This window comes from Temnothorax longispinosus, chromosome 9 (genome assembly GCF_030848805.1).
Source record: "Temnothorax longispinosus isolate EJ_2023e chromosome 9, Tlon_JGU_v1, whole genome shotgun sequence".
NCBI classification, from domain to species: domain Eukaryota; kingdom Metazoa; phylum Arthropoda; class Insecta; order Hymenoptera; family Formicidae; genus Temnothorax; species Temnothorax longispinosus.
The window spans coordinates 15,648,969-15,669,085 of NC_092366.1; the positions used below are offsets into that span (position 1 = coordinate 15,648,969).

General features: G+C 30.2%; 2 protein-coding genes and 1 long non-coding RNA gene across 3 annotated transcripts; all 3 read right to left on the reverse strand.

Moving 5' to 3' along the window:
* Positions 1 to 887: 887 nt before the first annotated feature.
* Positions 888 to 3,472, reverse strand: LOC139819298 (uncharacterized). The gene is made up of 4 exons (XR_011733678.1): positions 3,353 to 3,472; positions 1,857 to 2,106; positions 1,627 to 1,750; positions 888 to 1,367 (listed from the first exon to the last, which is right to left on the reverse strand). It is a non-coding gene; the product is annotated as an uncharacterized lncRNA (long non-coding RNA).
* A 3,080-nt stretch (positions 3,473 to 6,552) lies between these two features.
* On the reverse strand, positions 6,553 to 9,859 carry LOC139819128 (F-box/LRR-repeat protein 4-like). Its single transcript, XM_071788317.1, has 7 exons — positions 9,681 to 9,859; positions 8,947 to 9,204; positions 8,692 to 8,836; positions 8,142 to 8,598; positions 7,899 to 8,055; positions 7,415 to 7,811; positions 6,553 to 7,320 (listed from the first exon to the last, which is right to left on the reverse strand). Exons 2-7 carry the CDS (start codon positions 9,193 to 9,195, stop codon positions 7,004 to 7,006), a joined length of 1,722 nt encoding a protein of 573 aa, XP_071644418.1. The 5' UTR covers positions 9,196 to 9,204; positions 9,681 to 9,859; the 3' UTR covers positions 6,553 to 7,003.
* A 4,796-nt stretch (positions 9,860 to 14,655) lies between these two features.
* Positions 14,656 to 18,506, reverse strand: LOC139819135 (F-box/LRR-repeat protein 4-like). The gene is made up of 7 exons (XM_071788323.1): positions 18,130 to 18,506; positions 17,900 to 18,023; positions 17,338 to 17,806; positions 17,044 to 17,248; positions 16,580 to 16,955; positions 15,191 to 15,500; positions 14,656 to 15,038 (listed from the first exon to the last, which is right to left on the reverse strand). Exons 1-7 carry the CDS (start codon positions 18,460 to 18,462, stop codon positions 14,732 to 14,734), a joined length of 2,124 nt encoding a protein of 707 aa, XP_071644424.1. The 5' UTR covers positions 18,463 to 18,506; the 3' UTR covers positions 14,656 to 14,731.
* Between the last annotated feature and the right edge of the window lie 1,611 nt (positions 18,507 to 20,117).

Sequence of the window (20,117 nt, forward strand, 5' to 3'; positions counted from 1 at the left end):
GTTTAATATAAACGGGTTAAGTCACGAAAGTCTTAATATTCTTTATTGTACTGTTTGGTAAAATATGTATTGGCTATTTTATCAATTAAAATATTTGCATTATACTTTAAATATTAAAGATTAAATCAGTGTATAACGGCTTTAATGTGCACTAAGTGCGCACTAGTTCTGCCAATGAAAAAACGCTATAACATAAAGCTACGTTTCTATTAATGTATTGTTAACGCCACTATAGTCACATTTCATATCTACTATACCGGAAGAGCAATTTGAGAAACACAAGTAAGCTTTATAATACGTTTGGGGAAAATCAGAATGTTAATAGTGCATGATATACTTTATATTGGAATGAGGTTGTAAGCCAATAATATAACTTTAATTGAATATCTTCAACGTTATAAAAAGAATTGATAAAATAATAATGAATTAAACGAATGCATTTGTTTACAAGCATAATTTGAGAAAATTGTAATGCACTATAGAAATTCATAAGTTACTAATTAGCGTGAGTAATATTTGCAATATCTAGCAAGTACCTATACTGAATTTATAAATCATTACACTTATATATGCTTAATTCTAATTTCTGTTTGAGAAACTGTGGCTTTATCTATATATATATATATATATATATATATATATATATATATATAACAGGTATCGCAGGAAATCCATTTATAAATAAATTCTTAGAAGAGACATGTAGTTGCGAAAAAAATACCATGAATTTACTGATGATGTTGTTAATATAGTTTTTGCAATATTTCTTCAAACTATTCCAAGCAAAAAATGACACCATCACATAAAAAAAGTCAAATTATGAGAAAAGGATAAGAAAGATAAAACTGTTCAAAAATAACAAAATTATAAATAAATATAATCAAATATTTTGTTTTTATTAGACATTAATTTCTTATATACAACCTACACAATTTACCACATAAATTTTACAAAGTAAATTTAAAAGTATAGAAATATAAAAAATAAACATAAGAGCAAGAAGTAGATTGATATATGTCCTAACTATTATAGTAAACAAAAACTATTCAAATTATTAGTTTATGTCGAATATGTAGACGGACACATGCGGATATCTTTTTTTCCATTGATTAACCAATCGATTGCTTATTCTACGGTACATGAGATAAAACTCTTGCAGTTTAGGACATTGTTAAAAAATAATAGAACAATTACCAGGTACGACAAGTTTCACATGACTGAGATATAATATTTCCAGGTTTTTGCATTGCGCTAGTAATTCCAACCTGTGATCAATGAGGACATTACCAGTCGAGTATAATTCTTGTAAGTGTTGATAAGAAGAAAGGAATCTAAATGAGCTGTCATCAGTAACTGAATTTCCGTATCTGTAACAAAAATCATATAATTATTACAGTACTTTAATTGCAAAGAGAACATTCATGTAACTTTTTCAAGATGCTCGCAAGAGAAGCGAACAGAATTACGCTTCCAGGATTACATATTTCGTAAATACAGACTCTGATTGGGTATACAGCTTCATGAAACTCGATATCTTCAAAATAGAAAATATAATTATATCTCTTCTCAACAAAAGCGTATTTTCTTTAACAGTATCTTATTTATTAATTCAAGTGTATTACATACCAATATACTTATTGCTCGTTGTTTTATCCCGATAATCGGGTGTAAGAATATTAATAAGACGTTCTTTCACGAAATCTATGTTTTGCCATGGAGATATTGAGATATCGACATTTGTAATATGTCTCTGTAATGAAAAGTCAAAAAGTGTTAAATACTACAAACTCTTGTAAGTTTAAATTGCGATTATTTTTTACGGGACAATAACGTATAATACCAGAAAATACACATACCAATCTTTTTTTAAAAGAAAATGGTAAATGAAACAATTATCCATAGTTTTGAAATTTGGGTGGCCCAATTATGTCAGGGGCAGTATGAAATATGCTAATATTTTCGTGGTTATTGTGAACAAATCGTTTTCTTCACATATTGATAGATGAAGTCAACACTATCGTCTGCTACGGATACTCTACCAACATAGGGATATCGACTACAACTCTCGCAGTGTAATGGTTGATGATGAGATGTCATATTTTCTCTCTGAAAGAGGACAAAAAATATGGAGAGTAAAAATCCTTGTTTTGTAATATATGCTAAAATGTAATGTAATATCATATTTTTTTATCATATTGTAATATCATATAATTATAGCAGTAAGATTATATAATCTAAGTTTATACGGCTTTTTCATTCACATTGCTATTACTGACATAATATTGTCTGCATGAATATCATTATTAAATAATTAATTATTTAAAAAAAATAACTGTTTTTTATATTTTTTTAATATAAAAAAAGTTTTTTTTTTTATTAATCTGGGCTGCGTTCCACGCTCTTAGTAATATGAGAATGCTCTGTTTTTGTTCAACTTTCTGTGAGTAACAAGGATAAAACGACGCTCGAGCGTTAAGAGTGTGGTTTTGGAACTCAGCTCTGAAATATCGCGAGATCTGTGTTCTTCAACCACCACGTGCACGAGCACATAAAAAAACAAAAAAAATTGCAACATTTAGATAACTAACATTCGCCACACTTACGCTTAATTTTTAAATAACTAAGGTCCGTTTTGCAGTAGCCGTAAGAGTAGATGTAAAACGTAAGCAGTATAAGCTAATGGGATTTTTACAATTTAATAATTGACTGTAGTTGGTCAATCTTTACTGCTTACGTCTTACCACATACTTTTACGGTTGTTGTAGAATAGGCTTTCCAAATTGTATTTTTATTTTATTTAATGTATTTTTTATCTTATTTTCCGATAACGTTATAGCGTGTTTCACCACGTGGGAGAAAAATATACCTACATCATGCACGTGCACTAGCACCAAAGGAAAAGACATTGTAAAATTTAAATTGTTCACTTTTGCTATACTTATGCTCAACAATTTTTCAAAATGTATTTTTTCGTTTATTTAATGTATCCTTTATCTCATTGTTGGATACAGGTTATACTTTATAGTGATCTAACAATAATAAGTCAAACAAAATGACACAGTGAATAAAGAGGACCGGAAATTTAACTCGGAACTGAATAAAAAAATTAATCAGAAAAACTAATTTCTATCGATTTTCATATGAGCTTACTGCTTATCAACAAGGCAGATTTAATTTTTTCTTTATAAAATGAAAAATATATGAAACAGAAGATTTATCTCATTGTTTGATACAGGTTATATTTTACAACAAGTTGATCAAAAGGATCACACAGTAAATAAAAAGAATTGCCGGAAATTTTACTCGAAACTGAATCAAAAAACTAATTTCTATCGATTTTCATACTACTTACTGTTCATCAACAAGGCAGATTTGATTTTTTCCGTATAAAATGAAAAAATCATGAAAGAAAAGAAATGTTGGAACACGTGGTTAGTGAGCGCATACTACTTCTGACTTGTGTGAGTCACATCTATGGCTACGGTCAACGTGACTCTACAAATGCTTTGGAGTGTTCTTCTTCTCCTTGTTTCTTCATTGAAAGAAAAGAGAAGAGGAATGCTTCAAAGCATTTGTAGCGTCACGTTGACCGTAGCCTATATTATATACTAGACTGCGAACTTCCACACAATACATGGTCCTGAAAAGTGTTACATCCACAAACCTAGAGATTCAGATAAATTAGTGGAAAGCAAAAAAAAATACTAGTTAGAGGGTGGAGGCAGGCAGGTACAAGTAGCGTTTTCTACTGGAGAAAACTACATAGACAGCATATAACGCTAAAACAAAAAAAAAACCGTTTTTCTTAAGTTATCTTCTTTTTGACAAAACGAAAAAATGTGTGAAAGACACCTTTTGATCTTATTGAAAAAAATCATCTTAAAATTGTTTCGTCTCTTTTACGATGTCTTTCAATAAAGACAAAAAAAACGCGTTAAAAAATATTTTCCAGCCAATCAAAAATAATTATTATTTTATATTATTGTTTCATATTTATATTAAACATCAAAAAACTGAATATATCGATTGAAAAAGTAAAAACTGTTTTATTAATTTTATTTTATTAGTTTTTATTAGTTTTTATTAGTTTTTATTAGTTTTATTAGTTTTATTAATTTTTAATTAATTTTTAAACAACATTTGAAATATATTTAAACATTAAAATTACAATTAACAATATAAATCTTGTTCTACAGGGAATAATGTGTATAAGGTAGGGGAGAACGGAGCGAAGTAGTCGCTATTTTTTCGGTGCCGATTTTTAACAACAAAACAAATAATTTTAATAAAATGTGGTATACCGTTGTAAAGAGTGAATCCTTGGCTACAAAATTGATCAGGGCATTTTTCGTCTACGTCACTTTGTTCAACTCGTATAAAGTAAAAACGACAAAGGTGCAAAAATTGAAATGTCAAAATTGCCGGGGCGGAGTCGTCACTCCATTCTCGGACTGGATTTTAAATGAAATTTATAATTCCGATTATGAAAAATGATAAGATACATTTTATTAATTATTTATTAATAGAAAAATGGAAGCATTAATTAAAAACATGGCGGAAAATAATTACAAGAAAAGCGCACGCACTTATGTACGCTCGCACAAAATGCACTGTTTCTCGTCAGCTCTGTTCTCTGTCAACTCTCATGTTGAGCACACGCAGCACATATTATCCAAGTCCTCGTCAGAATCCGACAACTGCTGCTTTCTTGACTTTGATTTTCGCCTGAAGCTTCTATGATATCGTACGGCCACGTCAAGTGTGCTATTTCATCATTATTCTTCTTCAGCCAGTCGTTCAACGTAGTTTTCCCGACTCCAAATTGTTTTGCGGTTACTTTTGTCTCAATTTTATCTTTTGTTTTAATTTTGTTTTACTTTGTCTTACTTTGTCTTAATTTTATCTTTTTTTACCGAGCAAGAACTGTCTTCCTGAGTTGCTTCTTGTTGACAGGAGTTATTTTGAGTGAAACTACCGGGATAAAGTCGTCACAGTGGCGAGTCCCCGCCGGTGGCTTGATGACGACTTCGCCCCGGACACAGATTTTAAGTTTGATCGCTCATGAAATATTAGAAATCAACGAAAATAAAAAAACTTTACTGGATTCGTGTTTAGCATGCATTACTCTTCAGAGTCACTTATCTTGGGAGTCGGAAAGAAAATAATATTTAAAATATTAAACATTTTCGACGCGCAAGAAGTTTCACTTTTAACCTCCGAGAAAACACGTTTGCCTTAATGAAAATCACATAATGGTGTATAATAACACTAAACTCCGTTGTTCACATATGGGCACCATAAGAAGCGTTTACAATATAATGGTGAGTTCACACAACATATAGATTTCGATATAATTGTAGTAACGACTTCACCCCGGTGACGACTTCTCCCCAGTCTCCCCTATTTTTAAAAACAATAATTTTCACTAAAATTAACTTTTTAACTTTTCTATTTACAAATTGTACTTCTATAACGGAATGTTATATATAGGGATCCTTAACCAAAGATCGGACAATGTGCCGTCGTGGAGTCAAAAGGATCTTTAGTATATACATATGGGTAATTCCACGTCAGATCGGACGAAAAATGATCTCGTTTTTTTAAATTAGTCGAAACTTTTTTTACATGAAATATATACATAAAGTAAGAAGATACATATTTTTTATTCCGTCGAAAAATTTTTTTTGCAAAAGTTGTAAGCAATTCAATTTTTATGAGATATGAAGAAGTCGTTAACCTTAAAATTAATATCTCTGATGGCTATACTTGTGGTAGAAAAATCTTTGAAAAGGCATTTTAAAGTTAAGGAGACAATCTTTTTCGTAAAAGTAAATGTCACAAAAAAATTCAATTATTATAAGCAATTAAAATGTTTAATTATAAAAAAAAAATGCATTTTTTTTTTAATTTTTAAAATAATGCTATTTTATTCTCTATTTTATTCTAAAAGTGTACATATTTTTTATTTTATGGAGAAACGATGAATTTTAAAATTAAATATACAAAGATTATAGTGTAATTTTCAAGAGGAAACCGCGGACAAATTCTGCTATTATTAATAATAGCTTTCATAAGTTTATTTCAGAACAGTATAAAGATAAATTTTTACAACAAACTTTACGGAAAGCTGTTTTAGAAACTGTTTTGTTTTAGAAACCGTGGCTAGAAAGAGTATCACAGAAAATAGATTTCTAAACGAAAGAAACATACGGAAAAAAATATCAAGAGTTTACTGACGATGTTATTAATGTAGCTTTTATAGTATTTTGCTGAACAATTGTTTCGAACAATGAAATGACACCATCGCCCAAAAAATTCAAATTATGAAAAAGAAAAGAAAGATAAAATGGTTCGAAAATAACAAAACTATAAATAAATTTGAATATTTTATTTTTATTAAACATTAACTTATTTTAAACCTAATTTATCAAATAATTTTTACAAAGTAAATTTGTAAGTATAAAAATATGAAAAGTAAACGTAAGTAAACATTAAATTGATATGTCCTAAACTAGTAAACAAAAACTATTCAAATTATCAGTCATAGTCGTATATATAGACAGACACATACGGATATCTCTTTTTCCATTTATTAACCAATTGATCGCTTATATTACAGTGTACGAAACAAACCTCTTGCAGTTTAGGACATTGTTCGAAAATAACGGAATATTTATCAAGTGTATGAAGTTTCACAAGCTCAAAAAGTAACTTTTTCAAGTTTTTGCACTGCGCTAGTAATTTCAACCGGTGATCAGTGAGGACAGAATGGAACAAATTAACTTCTTGCAAGTTTTGATAAGAGGAAAGTAATCTAAACATACTTTTTTCAGTATTATTGTCAGTATCTGAACATTTGAATCTGCAGTAACAAAAATCATATAATTAGTACAGTATTTTAATTGCAAAGAGAAAATTCATGTAACTTTTTCAAGATGCTCGCAAGAGAAGCAAACAAATTTCAATAAAGATCATGTATTTTAAAAAAAAATGTAGTACACACTTACAGTGAAAAGCCCACTTTTTGTACATTCTTACAGTTAGCGAGAGCATTAATACCCTGAGGTGTAAGATCACGTACTTTTAGTAAATTTATTACTTCCAAGTCACGACACGAATATCCCAACTCTATTAGAACTGTATCGTTTATAAAGTCTTCTAAATGTAACTCACGCATCCGTTGATTATTTTTGAGTATTTTGCAAAGACGTTCATTTGTTATACATGTATTAGAAAGGTTTAAATGTTCCAAATTATTTAGTTTCTCAAGATACGAAAATCCTTCGTCGTCTATGCGAGAACAATAACTTAGATCCAATTCTAAGAAAAATTTGTATTAGTTGTTATGCAATTTACCTTGACAATTTATCTTGACAATTATATATCTATACTACATGCATATATATATACTTACTTTTTAAATTTTTGCATGTCTCTGAAATTTTAAATAGGACATAATTTAATAAGTAGACGTCCATGTCGTTCATCTTGGCAGACGTCCATTTCCATTTCCAGCATTCACTCAATCTTAAATGCGTTAAACGCCTGCCGCAATTATCAAGAAAGTTTACGAAATCATCAACATCAAAATTGCTTTCTGTAAGATCTAATTGTTGCAAATATTTACATCTAGGTGTAAAGTAACAGAATAAATTGCGCATAATATATTTGTCAGTCACACGTCGCATGTTCAAACGTTTATAGAGTAGAGGATCCCGTGTTAAATTATCAAAGCGCTTATTATATACTTCACTCATGCGGCATAACGTTACCAAATCTAAGTATTCAAATATTTTTAGTAGCATTTCATCCTGTAAAGATAAAATATAAATCTTTAATACTGAACTGACATTGCAATAAATATTATTATGAGAAATAGACAACTTATAATACTTTACCGGAAGCGCAGATAAACTGTAACGTGATAGCTCCTTGGATTCATCCGAAAAGAATTTCATGTATTTCTGTTCAAGAGGTTGCTTATAACTAGGGATTACCTCCTGAGATACCTTTTTGTGCTTCAAATTACTGTTATAAGAAACCCTTCTTATGTCGCTGCAAATATTATCGAAACAAATTAGTTTTTATTATTAACAGAAAAAATAGATTCAAATATTATTTAATGTCGATGATAATAATACCTTTTACAAATAACACAGTATTCGGAAAAATTCTGTTGCAGGTGAACTATATCTAAGTGTGCACTTTCTGAATCTATTGTTAAATTATGAACATCGTCATGGTATGGAGAGTACATGCGGTTAATTTCTTTGAACAGATTAGTTAAACTCTCGTTAGGATTTCTAGATAGGATCAATTGTGATGTACCGATGAGCATCACAGCATCTATCTTTGTGTAAGTTTCAGGCGAACTCTCCTTAAATACTAGTCTGAGCATTTTGGTTTTGAAGTTGCATGGATGCGATAACGGTGGAGAAAATAATCTTGATTTCGGGGGTATAATCTGAGACGATTCATCCCACAACTGAATCCAGTGATTATTGGAATCTTGAGCCAAAATTTGAATTACGCTTCCAGGATTATATATTTCGTAAATAGAGACTCTGACTGGATATACAGCTTTATGAAACTCGATATCTTAAAAATAGAAAATATAATTATAGTCTCTTTTCAACAAAAGCGTATCTTCTTTAACAGTATCTTACTTGTTAATTAAAGTGTATTACATACCAATATAATTATTTTTGCTCATCATATAGTCCCATGTAACTTGGGACGAGCTGGGACTATGTAACCAGCTTGTATCAGTAAGCTCTCTTATGTAATCTTTGTTTTGCCATGGAGATACTGAAATATCGAAACCATCCTTTCTCGACTATATTAGAAAATCAAAATATGTCAAATAGAAAATCTTGTAACATAAATTTATAGGTAGCGATTACTTTGTACAGGACAATAACAGATAATACCAGGAAATACACATACTCTGACATATTTTTCTCCAAAAGAACATGGTAAATGAAATTGTTCGCCATAATTTAAAAATTTTGGTGGTCCAATTATGTCAGGGGCAGTATGGAATATGCTAAGATTCCAGTGGTTCATGGTAACAAATCTTTTCTTCACAAATTGATAGACACAGTCAACACTACCCTCTTCTCCTACGGATACTCTCCCGACGTAGGGATATCGACTACAACTCTCACAATATAAAGATTTATTGTAAGTTGTCATATTGTCTCTCTAAAAAAAGACAAAAATATGGAGAATAATAATAATCCTTGCTTTTTTAGCATATGCTAAAATTCATTATAATATCATATATATTTATAATTATAGCGTTAAAACATATTGTAGAATGGGCTTAAAATTTTCCAAAATGCATTTTTTATCTTATTTAAGATAATGTATCTATTATCTCATTTTCCGATATACGTTAGTGTGTTCCACCATGTGGTAAAAAAACATACGGTATATATGTGTGCACGAGCACTAAAGAAAAAAATATTGTAAAATTTAAATTGCTTACGTTCGTTACACTTACCTTTATGCTTCTAAAATGACTAAAATTTTTTAATCTTTTATCTCATTGTTTGATACAGGTTATATTTAACAACAAGTCGATCAAAAGGATCACACAGTAAATAAAAAGAATTATCGGAAATTTTTCTCGAAACTGAATCAAAAAACTAATTTCTATTGATTTTCATACTACTTACTGTTTATCAACAAGGCAGATTTGATTTTTTCCGTATAAAATGAAAAAATCATGAAAGAAAAGAAATGTTGGAACACGTGGTTAGTGAGCGCATACTACTTCTGACTTCTGTGTTAGTCACATCTATGGCTACGGTCAACGTGACAAATGCTTTGGAGCGTTCTTCTTCTCCTTCTTTCTTCATTGACAAAAAAGAGAAGAGGAATGCTTCGAAGCATTTGTAGCGTCACGTTGACCATAGCCTATATTTTATACTAGACTGCCAAAAACTCCCACGAAATACATGGACCTGAAAAGTGTTACATTTAAACCCTAATAGGATTCAGGTAAATTACTGGAAAGCAAAAAAAAAAATACTAGCTAGAGGGTATGGAAAGACGCAAGCAGATAGGTACAAGTAGCGTTTTCTACTGGGACTAAACTAATACCCAGACAGTACATAACACTAAAAGATAACGAAACAGATATTTTTTTTAAGTTATCTTTTTAATAAAACGAAAAACTGTGTAAAACACACTTTTTGATCTTATTAAAAAAGATATTTTTTTCGACATCTGTTTTATGTCTTTCAATGAAGACAAAAAAAACGTGTTAAAAATATCTTTTCGGCTAATTAAAAATAGTTATTAATTTATATTTATATATTATTCATCTAAACTCAATATATCCATCGAAAATAAAAACTATTATTTTATACAGTTTTATTGTGCTTGCGAGATAGACTGCTCGTAGCTCGTTACTGGCTGCGTTCAGCAGAAAAAACTGCTTTGCAACTGTTGTAAAATTTAGGAATCTGATTGGCGAGTGCTTTTAATTTTGGCCAAAACTATAAGAACACCAATCAAATTCACGAATTTTACAACCATTGTAAAACAACTTTCTCTGTTGAACGCACCATTGTGACCATGTTCAAGCGAAAAATGATACACTGCGAATTCTTGCGTATCACTTTTAAATAAAAAGATATTTAGGTAAACAACACTTCTATTCGCTTATATTTTATTTTATTCAGTTATTTAGAGGAACTTTCTCTGTAAATCCTATTAAGTTTCATTGAAATTAGTGGAGTTCATGCAGTTCTGAGCCTCTCTTGTTAGTAAATATATAAGACCGTCACTCACAAACGTGTCTGTAAAAAGTCAGGGTAGCGATCATGTTACTTTTTCCCTAGAATGGAAACGTGAAAAGTGAAAAGTTTCATGTAACTATCTCTTTCTATTGGTGTTGAATAGAAAGAGATAAACTTTTTACTTTCACGTTTTGTCCTAGAGAAAAAGATACATGATCAATCCCCTGTGCGGAAATTTACGTGTCACTAATGAGTGATCTATTGCACTCAAAGTGTTAAAGTAAATGATAATTTGTCACTGCGATACAGGATGTACAACAACGTAATCATCCTGTAATTATTTGCATTGATTTGCACTAAAATGCAAATATATAATTTGCATTAAATTATAACAGAGCCAAATCAATATTTAAAAAAATATAATAGTTACTAGGTGGTTACCCGGGCTTCGCCCCGGAGGACATATGTAATAAGACACGCAAATAGTTTCTCTCTCTCTCTCTCCCTCCTCTCTCTCTCTCTCTTTCTCTCTCTCATACTTATAATCTGTTGCGTCAAACTAGAGTCAAGGCTAGGCAATTTTCCTTTAGGTATGTGTGGTGTAGGGACAGTGGGATTTTTGTCCGTAAAGATCAAGGTCAGCCTCCCATATCGATTACCTCCGAGGTTGATTTGGCAGAGCTTCTGTGACCTGTGTGTAGTTTCTTTAATGTGATCTATTCTTGATATTTCGACTTGAGCGTAACATTCTAGTCTATTCTAAGGGATATGTCCGAGTGTTTCTTGCGATATTTTATTGCGGAGGGTGAGAGCATAAATCGATCAATTTAGTTCGAGCGTGATCGGCCACTGACGCCTAATGTTCAATCTAGTTATAATTGCATTTGTTAATACCGTTGTGATTAGTTTCTTTCATGTGATATCAGCATTTAGTATGTATTTTGTCTATGGCGAGGCATCCTTTACGGAGGTGTGAGCTGCATGCGTTAATTTTTTCTACTAATCGTATATCTTTATCTCAATTTTTTCACTGTAACTTTTCCGTTCAATATGCTTAACGCATCCTCCGCCGGGGGGTGAGTCTCCTGCTTGCTGATATAATCTCCATCATTTTCCATTTTTTATTTACCGTATATGCTTATCTGTGGCGATTACACTCTGTTCTTCATATTTGCTTTCGTTGTATATTATTATAATTTTTGTATCTTTTGTATATCTCATGATTTGCCTAAAGTTTAAACTAGGGCATAATAAAAATCATTCATTCATTCATTCTCTCTCTCTCTCTCTCTCTCTCTCTCTTCTCTCTCTCTCCCGCTCTGTAAAATTTCGTAACCGATTTCCAAAAAGATACCGGTTCCCAAAAAGATCGGTAACAAAAAACTATACGGTTTATAGCACTCCCCGAGAAATTCTACCCCTACTTCATATATAATACTTTCAAAACCAGTCGAATAGTTTAAGAGTGTATAAAGAACATACAGACATTCTGTTTTATATATATATAGATTGTACGCGACGGATTCTTTATTTACACATATTTACGCAATTACTTTTTCGTGACATGCAATTCAACCAGTTTATGTATACCGATTTATATATCTCTTCTTTGTAAGATATATTCATTCTCAGACAGCACAAAATTCTAACAGGATAATTTTCATGATAATATTCAATAAGAATATTTGTAGATAATTCGAAGAATGTTCTACATGTTATTGAAATATTATTTATTAAGTTCTCAGATTATTCTAATAATACGTACTTTAATAAATATTTTTTCTAACATTTCATATTGTTATCAACTGGTTGTGTACCGAAATATTCCAATTCAGATAGATTCTGATAGATAGACGTGCTGAACAGCATGCAAACATTTTATGTATACTTTGTGCTGTTAGTGTCCGTCTGGGTCAAAGGTTCGTGGCACCTCGTTGTTGGATACCGGATTTCATCTCGCGTATTTCTCGATTAAGTGGAGGATTCCCCAATTAAGTGCATGGAAGAGAGCTTAGAAGGAAGATTCCTTGTTTAAGAAGAGGAGAAAAATTCAGAAAATCTTAATTGTGAACTAGTAGTATCTGTGTCGTATTGCTTAAAAGCATAAGGTACCTTAATTTCCTTCAAATGAAAGAAAGACCTCACAAAAATACGTTTTACGTGGTCTCATGGTTGTGTAGTGCCTAATAAAAAGAAAAGAATAAAAGGAAGACTATCACTGTTTCTTCGAGCGTTACAGAGTGTATCAAGATTAGTATAAATATCTTGCAATAAATATAATTATCGATACTTTAATTAAGATATCTAAAAAAGTTAAATTATTTTACAAAATTCTGAAATATTAATTTTCAATAAAAATATACAAAAAAGAGTTTAACAAAAATTAACTGAAAGAAAAATACCCTAAAATGCATTTTGTTTTTGGAGCAATAAGATTATTAAGATAATTATATTTGTTACTGTAACAGGCAATATCTAAATCCACGTACAGAAGTTCAATATTGTTGTCTTCGAATTTTCTGGTAAAAGTTCTAGAACTGGTTTTAGAATTAGTCTAGAATCTGCAGTAAGTTCTAAAATACAGAAACGTAGTGTATTTTTTCTTTGCCCTTAAAACTTCGTAGAAGACGATATAAAAATACGCAAAATATTATCTAAAATTTTATTTAATTATTTATCCGTAGAACGTATCCGTATTATTTATCCACAAAGTAAGTGTTTATTCCGCCAATGATATTAAACCAAAACTAAATATATTTCTTTTGACAACAAATTGGCAATCCATACATATAGTTACACGACGTTTCCCCGTAGAATGTTTCCATAATATTTACAAAATATTATTAGGCCAAGAATTTCTTCTTTATTACAAACCCAGCGTAGGCTTTGGCCTCCCTGAGGTTCTGAGACAAGATTTTCTGAGAGTAGATTATTGTCAGCCTACTGCCCAACTCCCAACCTGAGATTAGAGACCAGTTTTCTTCTCTAAATACAGAGAGATTCACGTGGCAATATAATCTTGGTGGGTTGCCATCATCTTCCGAGAGCGATCGAATAAAAACCAATCCGTTTTGATGAAATTTGAACTTGGATCTTTAGGTCATTAGATCAGTGCGCACATTTTTCTGCCCTACGATCTCCACTGTAACATGAAGCTACGTTTCTATTTTCTATTAATGTATTGTTAACACCATGTCACATTTCATATCTACTATACCGGAAGAGCAATTTGAGAAACACAAGTAAGCTTTATAATACGTTTGGGAAAAATCAGAATGTTAATAGTGCATGATATACTTTATATTGGAATGAGATTGTAAGCCAATAATTTAACTTTAATCGAGTATCTTCAACGTTATAAAAAGAATTGATAAAATAATAATGAATTAAACAAATGCATTTGTTTACAAGCATAATTTGAGAATATTGTAATGCATTATAGAACTTCATAAGTTACTAATTAGCGTGAGTAATATTTGCAATATCTAGCAAGTACCTATACTGAATTTATAAATCATTACACTTATATATGCTTAATTCTAATTTCTGTTTGAGAAACTGTGGCTATATCTATATATATATATATATAACAAGTATCGCAGGAAATCCATTTATAAATAAATTCTTAGAAGAGACATGTAGTTGCAAAAAAAATACCAAGAATTTACTGATGATGTTGTTAATATAGTTTTTGCAATATTTCTTTGAACTATTCCAAGCAAAAAATGACACCATCACATAAAAAAATCAAATTATGAGAAAAGAATAAGAAAGATAAAACTGTTCGAAAATAACAAAATTATAAATAAATATAATCAAATATTTTGTTTTTATTAGACATTAATTTCTTATACAACCTACAGAATTTACCACATAATTTTTACAAAGTAAATTTAAAAGTATAGAAATATAAAAAATAAACATAAAAGCAAGAAGTAGATTGATATATGTCCTAAACTAGTACACAAAAACTATTCAAATTATTAATAGTGTATATAGACTGATACATGCGGATATCTTTCCTTCCATTGATTAAACAATTGATTGCTTATTTTATAGTATATGAAATAAAACTCTTGCAGTTTAGGACATTGTTCAAAAATAATGGAACAATTAGCAGGTACTACAAGTTTCACAAGTTTGAGATATAATATTTCCAAGTTTTTGCACTGCGCTAGTAATTCCAACATGTGATCAGTGAGGACAGTATCAGACAAGTATACTTCTTGCAAGTGTTGATTAGAAGAAAGAAATCTAAATAAACTGTCATCAGTAACTGGATAATTGTATCTGTAACCAAAATCATATAATTATTACAGTACTTTAATTGTAAAGAGAACATTTATGTAACTTTTTCAAGATGCTCGCAAGAGAAGCGAACAAATTTTAATAAAGAATACAATAATATGTATTTTAAAAGAAAATGTAGCACACACACTTACAGACGAAGTTTTACTTTTCGTAAATTCTTACAGTTAGTGAGGGCATTAATACCCTCAGATGTAAGATTATGTATAGATAAATCTATTACTTCCAAGTTACGACACAAATTTGCCAACTTTATTAGAACTGCTTCTCTGTTTATAAGGTGCGTATCTAACTCACGCATCCATTGATTTTTTTGCAGTATTTTGCAAAGCTGTTGAGCGTTTATACACGTACTACAAAGGTTTAAACGTTCCAAACTTTTCAGCTTTTTGAGGTATGAAAATCCTTCGTCGTCTATACCATAACAACGATTTAGATCCAATTCTAAAAAAAATATGTATTAGTTATATGTAATTTACATACACACAATCTTGACAATTATATACATATTAGGGTGTGTCATTTTGGAGCAACTTTTTTTTTATTTCACGAATAACATATATACTTGCAGGAAGGTAAAATAAGATACCTGTTAAAGTTTTAGCCCTTAATATTAATATTAATAGATCGCTCATCGCGATTTTTTATTTTTCATTTAGTAAGATAGAAAAAATTTTATAACTATCTAACAAACAGTAATACAGCATTGCTCCACAAAAGATTTTTGTAGTAAATTTACCGCTCTACAAAAAAAATCTTTTATCATTTTTTTATAAATTCAACCGTTCAAAAGATATTCAAAGTTAAAGTTTGATAAATTTTATAAAACTTGTTTTTGCTTCTTATGAATTTTGTATTATATCGACTATCAAAAATTATGAAATAATGAAATAAATTATAAATACATATTTGTGTAGAAAATTTAACGATCTACAAAAAAGGTCTCTTATATTTTTTTTATAAATATAACCATTTAGACGATATTAAGGTTTAAAGTTCAAAGTGTAAACCTTAATATCGTCTAAATGGTTATATTTATGAAAAAAATATAAAAGGCCTTTTTTTTGTAGATCGTTAAATTTTCTACAAAAATATGTATTAATTATTTCATAATTTTTTTAATAGTCGATATGATACAAAATTCATAAGAAACAAAAACAAGTTTTATAAAATTTATCAAACTTTAACTTTGAATATCTTTTGAACGGTTGAATTTATGAAAAAATGATAAGAGATCTTTTTTGTAGAGCGGTAAATTTACTACAAAAATCTCTTGTGGAGCAATGCTGTATTACTGTTTGTTAGGCAGTTATAAAATTTTTTCTATCTTATTAAATGAAAAATAAAAAATCGCGATGAGCGACCTGTTAATATTAATATTAAGAGCTAAAACTTTAACAGGTATTTTATTTTACCTTCCTGCAAGTATATATGCTATTCGTGAAATGAAAAAAAAAAGTTGCTCCAAAATGACAGACCCTAATACATATATATATATACTTTATGCATAAATATACACAGACCTTTCAAATTTTTGCATATCTTTGAAATTTTGAGTACAGCACGACTATCAACAGATTTGCAGCCACTTAATCTTAAGTGCGTTAAACGGATGCCGCAATTATCAAGAAAATTTACAAAATCCTTAACATCAAAGACGCTTCCTGTAAGATCTAACTGTCGCAAATATTTACATCTAGATGAAAAGTAACAAAATATATCGCGCATACATTTGTCGGATACATCAAGTATCGAATACCAGTATCGAATACAACGTATGTTCAAACGTGTATAGAGTTTTGGGTCCCGTGTTAAATTATTGAAGCGCTTATCTACATAACTCATGCGGCATAACGTCATCAAATCCAAGTTCTTTAATATTATTAGTAGTACTTCATCCTACAAAGATAAAATATAAAACTTCAATACACGATATGATATTGCAATAAATATTATGATGAGAAATAGACTTCTTAGAATACTTTACAGGAAGCGCAGACAAACTGCAAAGTGATAGCTCCTTGGATTCATTCGAAGAGAGTTTCAAATCCTTAGGATAATTTGAATGACTTTTTAATAAATTATGACGCGAGTTTTTTTCTCCATTAGGTTGCAGATAAGCAGGAATTATCTCCTGAGGTACTTCTTTGTGCCTCAAATTATTCTTATAGGAAATCTTCTTTCGTATATCGCTGCACAAACAACATTGGAACAAATTAATTAGTATTATTGAAAGAATTAAAAAATATTGATTATTACTCAAAATCAACGATTATAATACCTTTTACAAATAATACAATATTCAGGAAAATTCTGTTGCAGATGTACTATATCCAAGTGTGCACTTTTTAAATCTGCTGTTAAATTATGAACATTGTCATGGCATGGAGAGTACATGCAGTTAATTCTTTTTAATACATTTGTTAAACTCTCATTAGCATTTCTAGAAACAATTAATTTTGATGCACCGATAAGCATCACAGCATCTATTTTTGAATAAGATTGAGATGAGCTGTTTGTAAATACTAATCTGAGCATTTTGGTTTTAAAGTTACATAGATGCGACAACGGTGGAGAAAATAATCTTGATGTCGGCGGTACAATTTGAGACGATTTTTCATCCCACTGATCCCATAACCGAAACCACTGGTTATTAGAATTTTGAGCCCAAATTTGAATTACGCTTCCAGGATTACATATTTCGTAAATACAGACTCTGATTGGGTATACAGCTTCATGAAACTCGATATCTTCAAAATAGAAAATATAATTATACTCTCTTCTCAACAAAAGCGTATCTTCTTTAACAGTATCTTATTTGTTAATTCAAGTGTATTACATACCAATATACTGATAGCTCGTCGTTTTATCCCGATAATCGGGTGTAAGAATATTAATAAGACGTTCTTTCACGAAATCTATGTTTTGCCATGTAGATATTGAGATATCGACATCTGTAATATGTCTCTGTAATAAAAAGTAAAAAAGTGTTAAATACTACAAACTCTTGTAAGTTTAAATTGCAATTATTTTTTACGGGACAATAACGTATAATACCAGAAAATACACATACCAATCTTTTTTCAAAAGAAAGTGGTAAATGAAATAGTTGCCCATAGTTTTGGAATTTGGGTGGCCCAATTATGTCAGGGGCAGTGTGAAATATGCTAAGATTTTTGTTGTTCACGGCAACAAATCTATGCTTCACAAATTGATAGATGAAGTCAACACTATCGTCCTCTGCTACTGCTACGGATACTCTACCAACATAGGGATATCGACTACAACTCTCGCAGTGTAATGGTTGTTGATGAGATGTCATATTTTCTCTCTGAAAGAGGACAAAAAATATGGAGAATAAAAATCCTTGTTTTGTAATATATGCTAAAATGTAATGTAATATCATATTTTTTTATCATATTGTAATATCATAATTATAGCAGTAAGATTATATAATCTAAGTTTATACGGCTTTCATTCACATTGCTATTACTGACATAATATTGTCTGCATGCATATCATTATTAAATAATTAATTATTTTAAAGAAAATAACTGTTTTTTATATTTTTTTAATATAAAAAAAATTTTCTTTTTTTATTAATCTGGGCTGCGTTCTACGCTCTTAGTAATATGAGAATGCTCTGTTTTTGTTTAACTTTTTGTGAGTAACAAAGGTAAAACGACGCTTGAGCGTTAAGAGTGTGGTTTTGGAACTCAGCTCTGAAATATCGCGAGATCTGTGTTCTTCAACCACCACATGCACGAGCACATAAAAAAATAAAAAATTGCAACATTTAGATAGCTAACATTCGCTACACTTACGTTTAATTTTTAAATAACTAAGGTCCGTTCTACAGTAGCCGTAAGAGTAGATGTAAAACGTAAGCAGTAAGCTAATGGGATTTTTACAATCCAATAATTGACTGTTGGTCAATCTTTACTGCTTACGTCTTACCGCATACTTTTACGGTTGTTGTAGAATAGGCTTTTCAAACTTGTATTTTTATTTTATTTAATGTATTTTTTTCTCATAGATTTGATACAGGTTACAGCGATCTAACAATTAGTCGAACAAAAGATCACAGTGAATAAAGAGAATTATTGGAAGTTTAACTTGGAACTGTGAATTAAAAAATTAATCAGGAAAACTAAATTTCTATTGATTTTCATACTACTTACTGTTTATCAGCAAGGTATATTTGACTTTTATCGTATAAAATGAAAAAAATCATGAAGGAGGCGTGGGTCCACATCTATATTATATAGATATACTAGACTGCCAACTCTTACGAAATACGTAGACCTAAAAAGTGTTACGTCCATGATTCAGGTAAATTACTGGAAAGCAAAAGAAAAACTAGCTAGAGGATGGGGATATTGAAGGACAGGCAAGTGGATATGTAGGGAAGACCATGAGCCACGGGGTACCATGGGTCGACTGTTTAGGGTAATCCAGAATATTTAGGTTGTTTCAATTATCATGTAATAGTTATGTAATAGTAATTTTGTTGTCCATACTTCATATTTAGGTGGCAGACATCAAAGTCCGTAGTCTCGAAACTCACGTGACATAAATGATTTTCGTGATGCGTAAATTTCTTTTTAATCATTTAGAAATGTTGTAATATTGTTTTTATAGTAAAATATATATACGTACTAAAAATTAGATGTAACTTTCTAGCATCTTTCGTCATTTTACTACACTATACAGATAATCATTTATTATTATTTTTTTTATTACGTTTCACTGTTTTCTATATTAAGTGCATTCGAAGTACCATGGGTCACACTCGCCACCAAGGTTGATGATAGACAGGTTGATGATATATGTTATTTTTAATTGAAGAAAACATGTCAGAAGTTAGTTTTTCTAAAAAAAAAAAAATAATATTTTAGTAGTGGGTTCTGATATCTTGTTTGTCCTGCCCAATCCTGAACAGTGTCATAAGAAAACATATAAAATAAAATTTCTTTTCAACTTTTGTAACTTTTCATTATTTCTTGAATAAATAAATTTAGTTTTTGTGTGTGATTTATAGTGCCCAGTGACAGACCCATG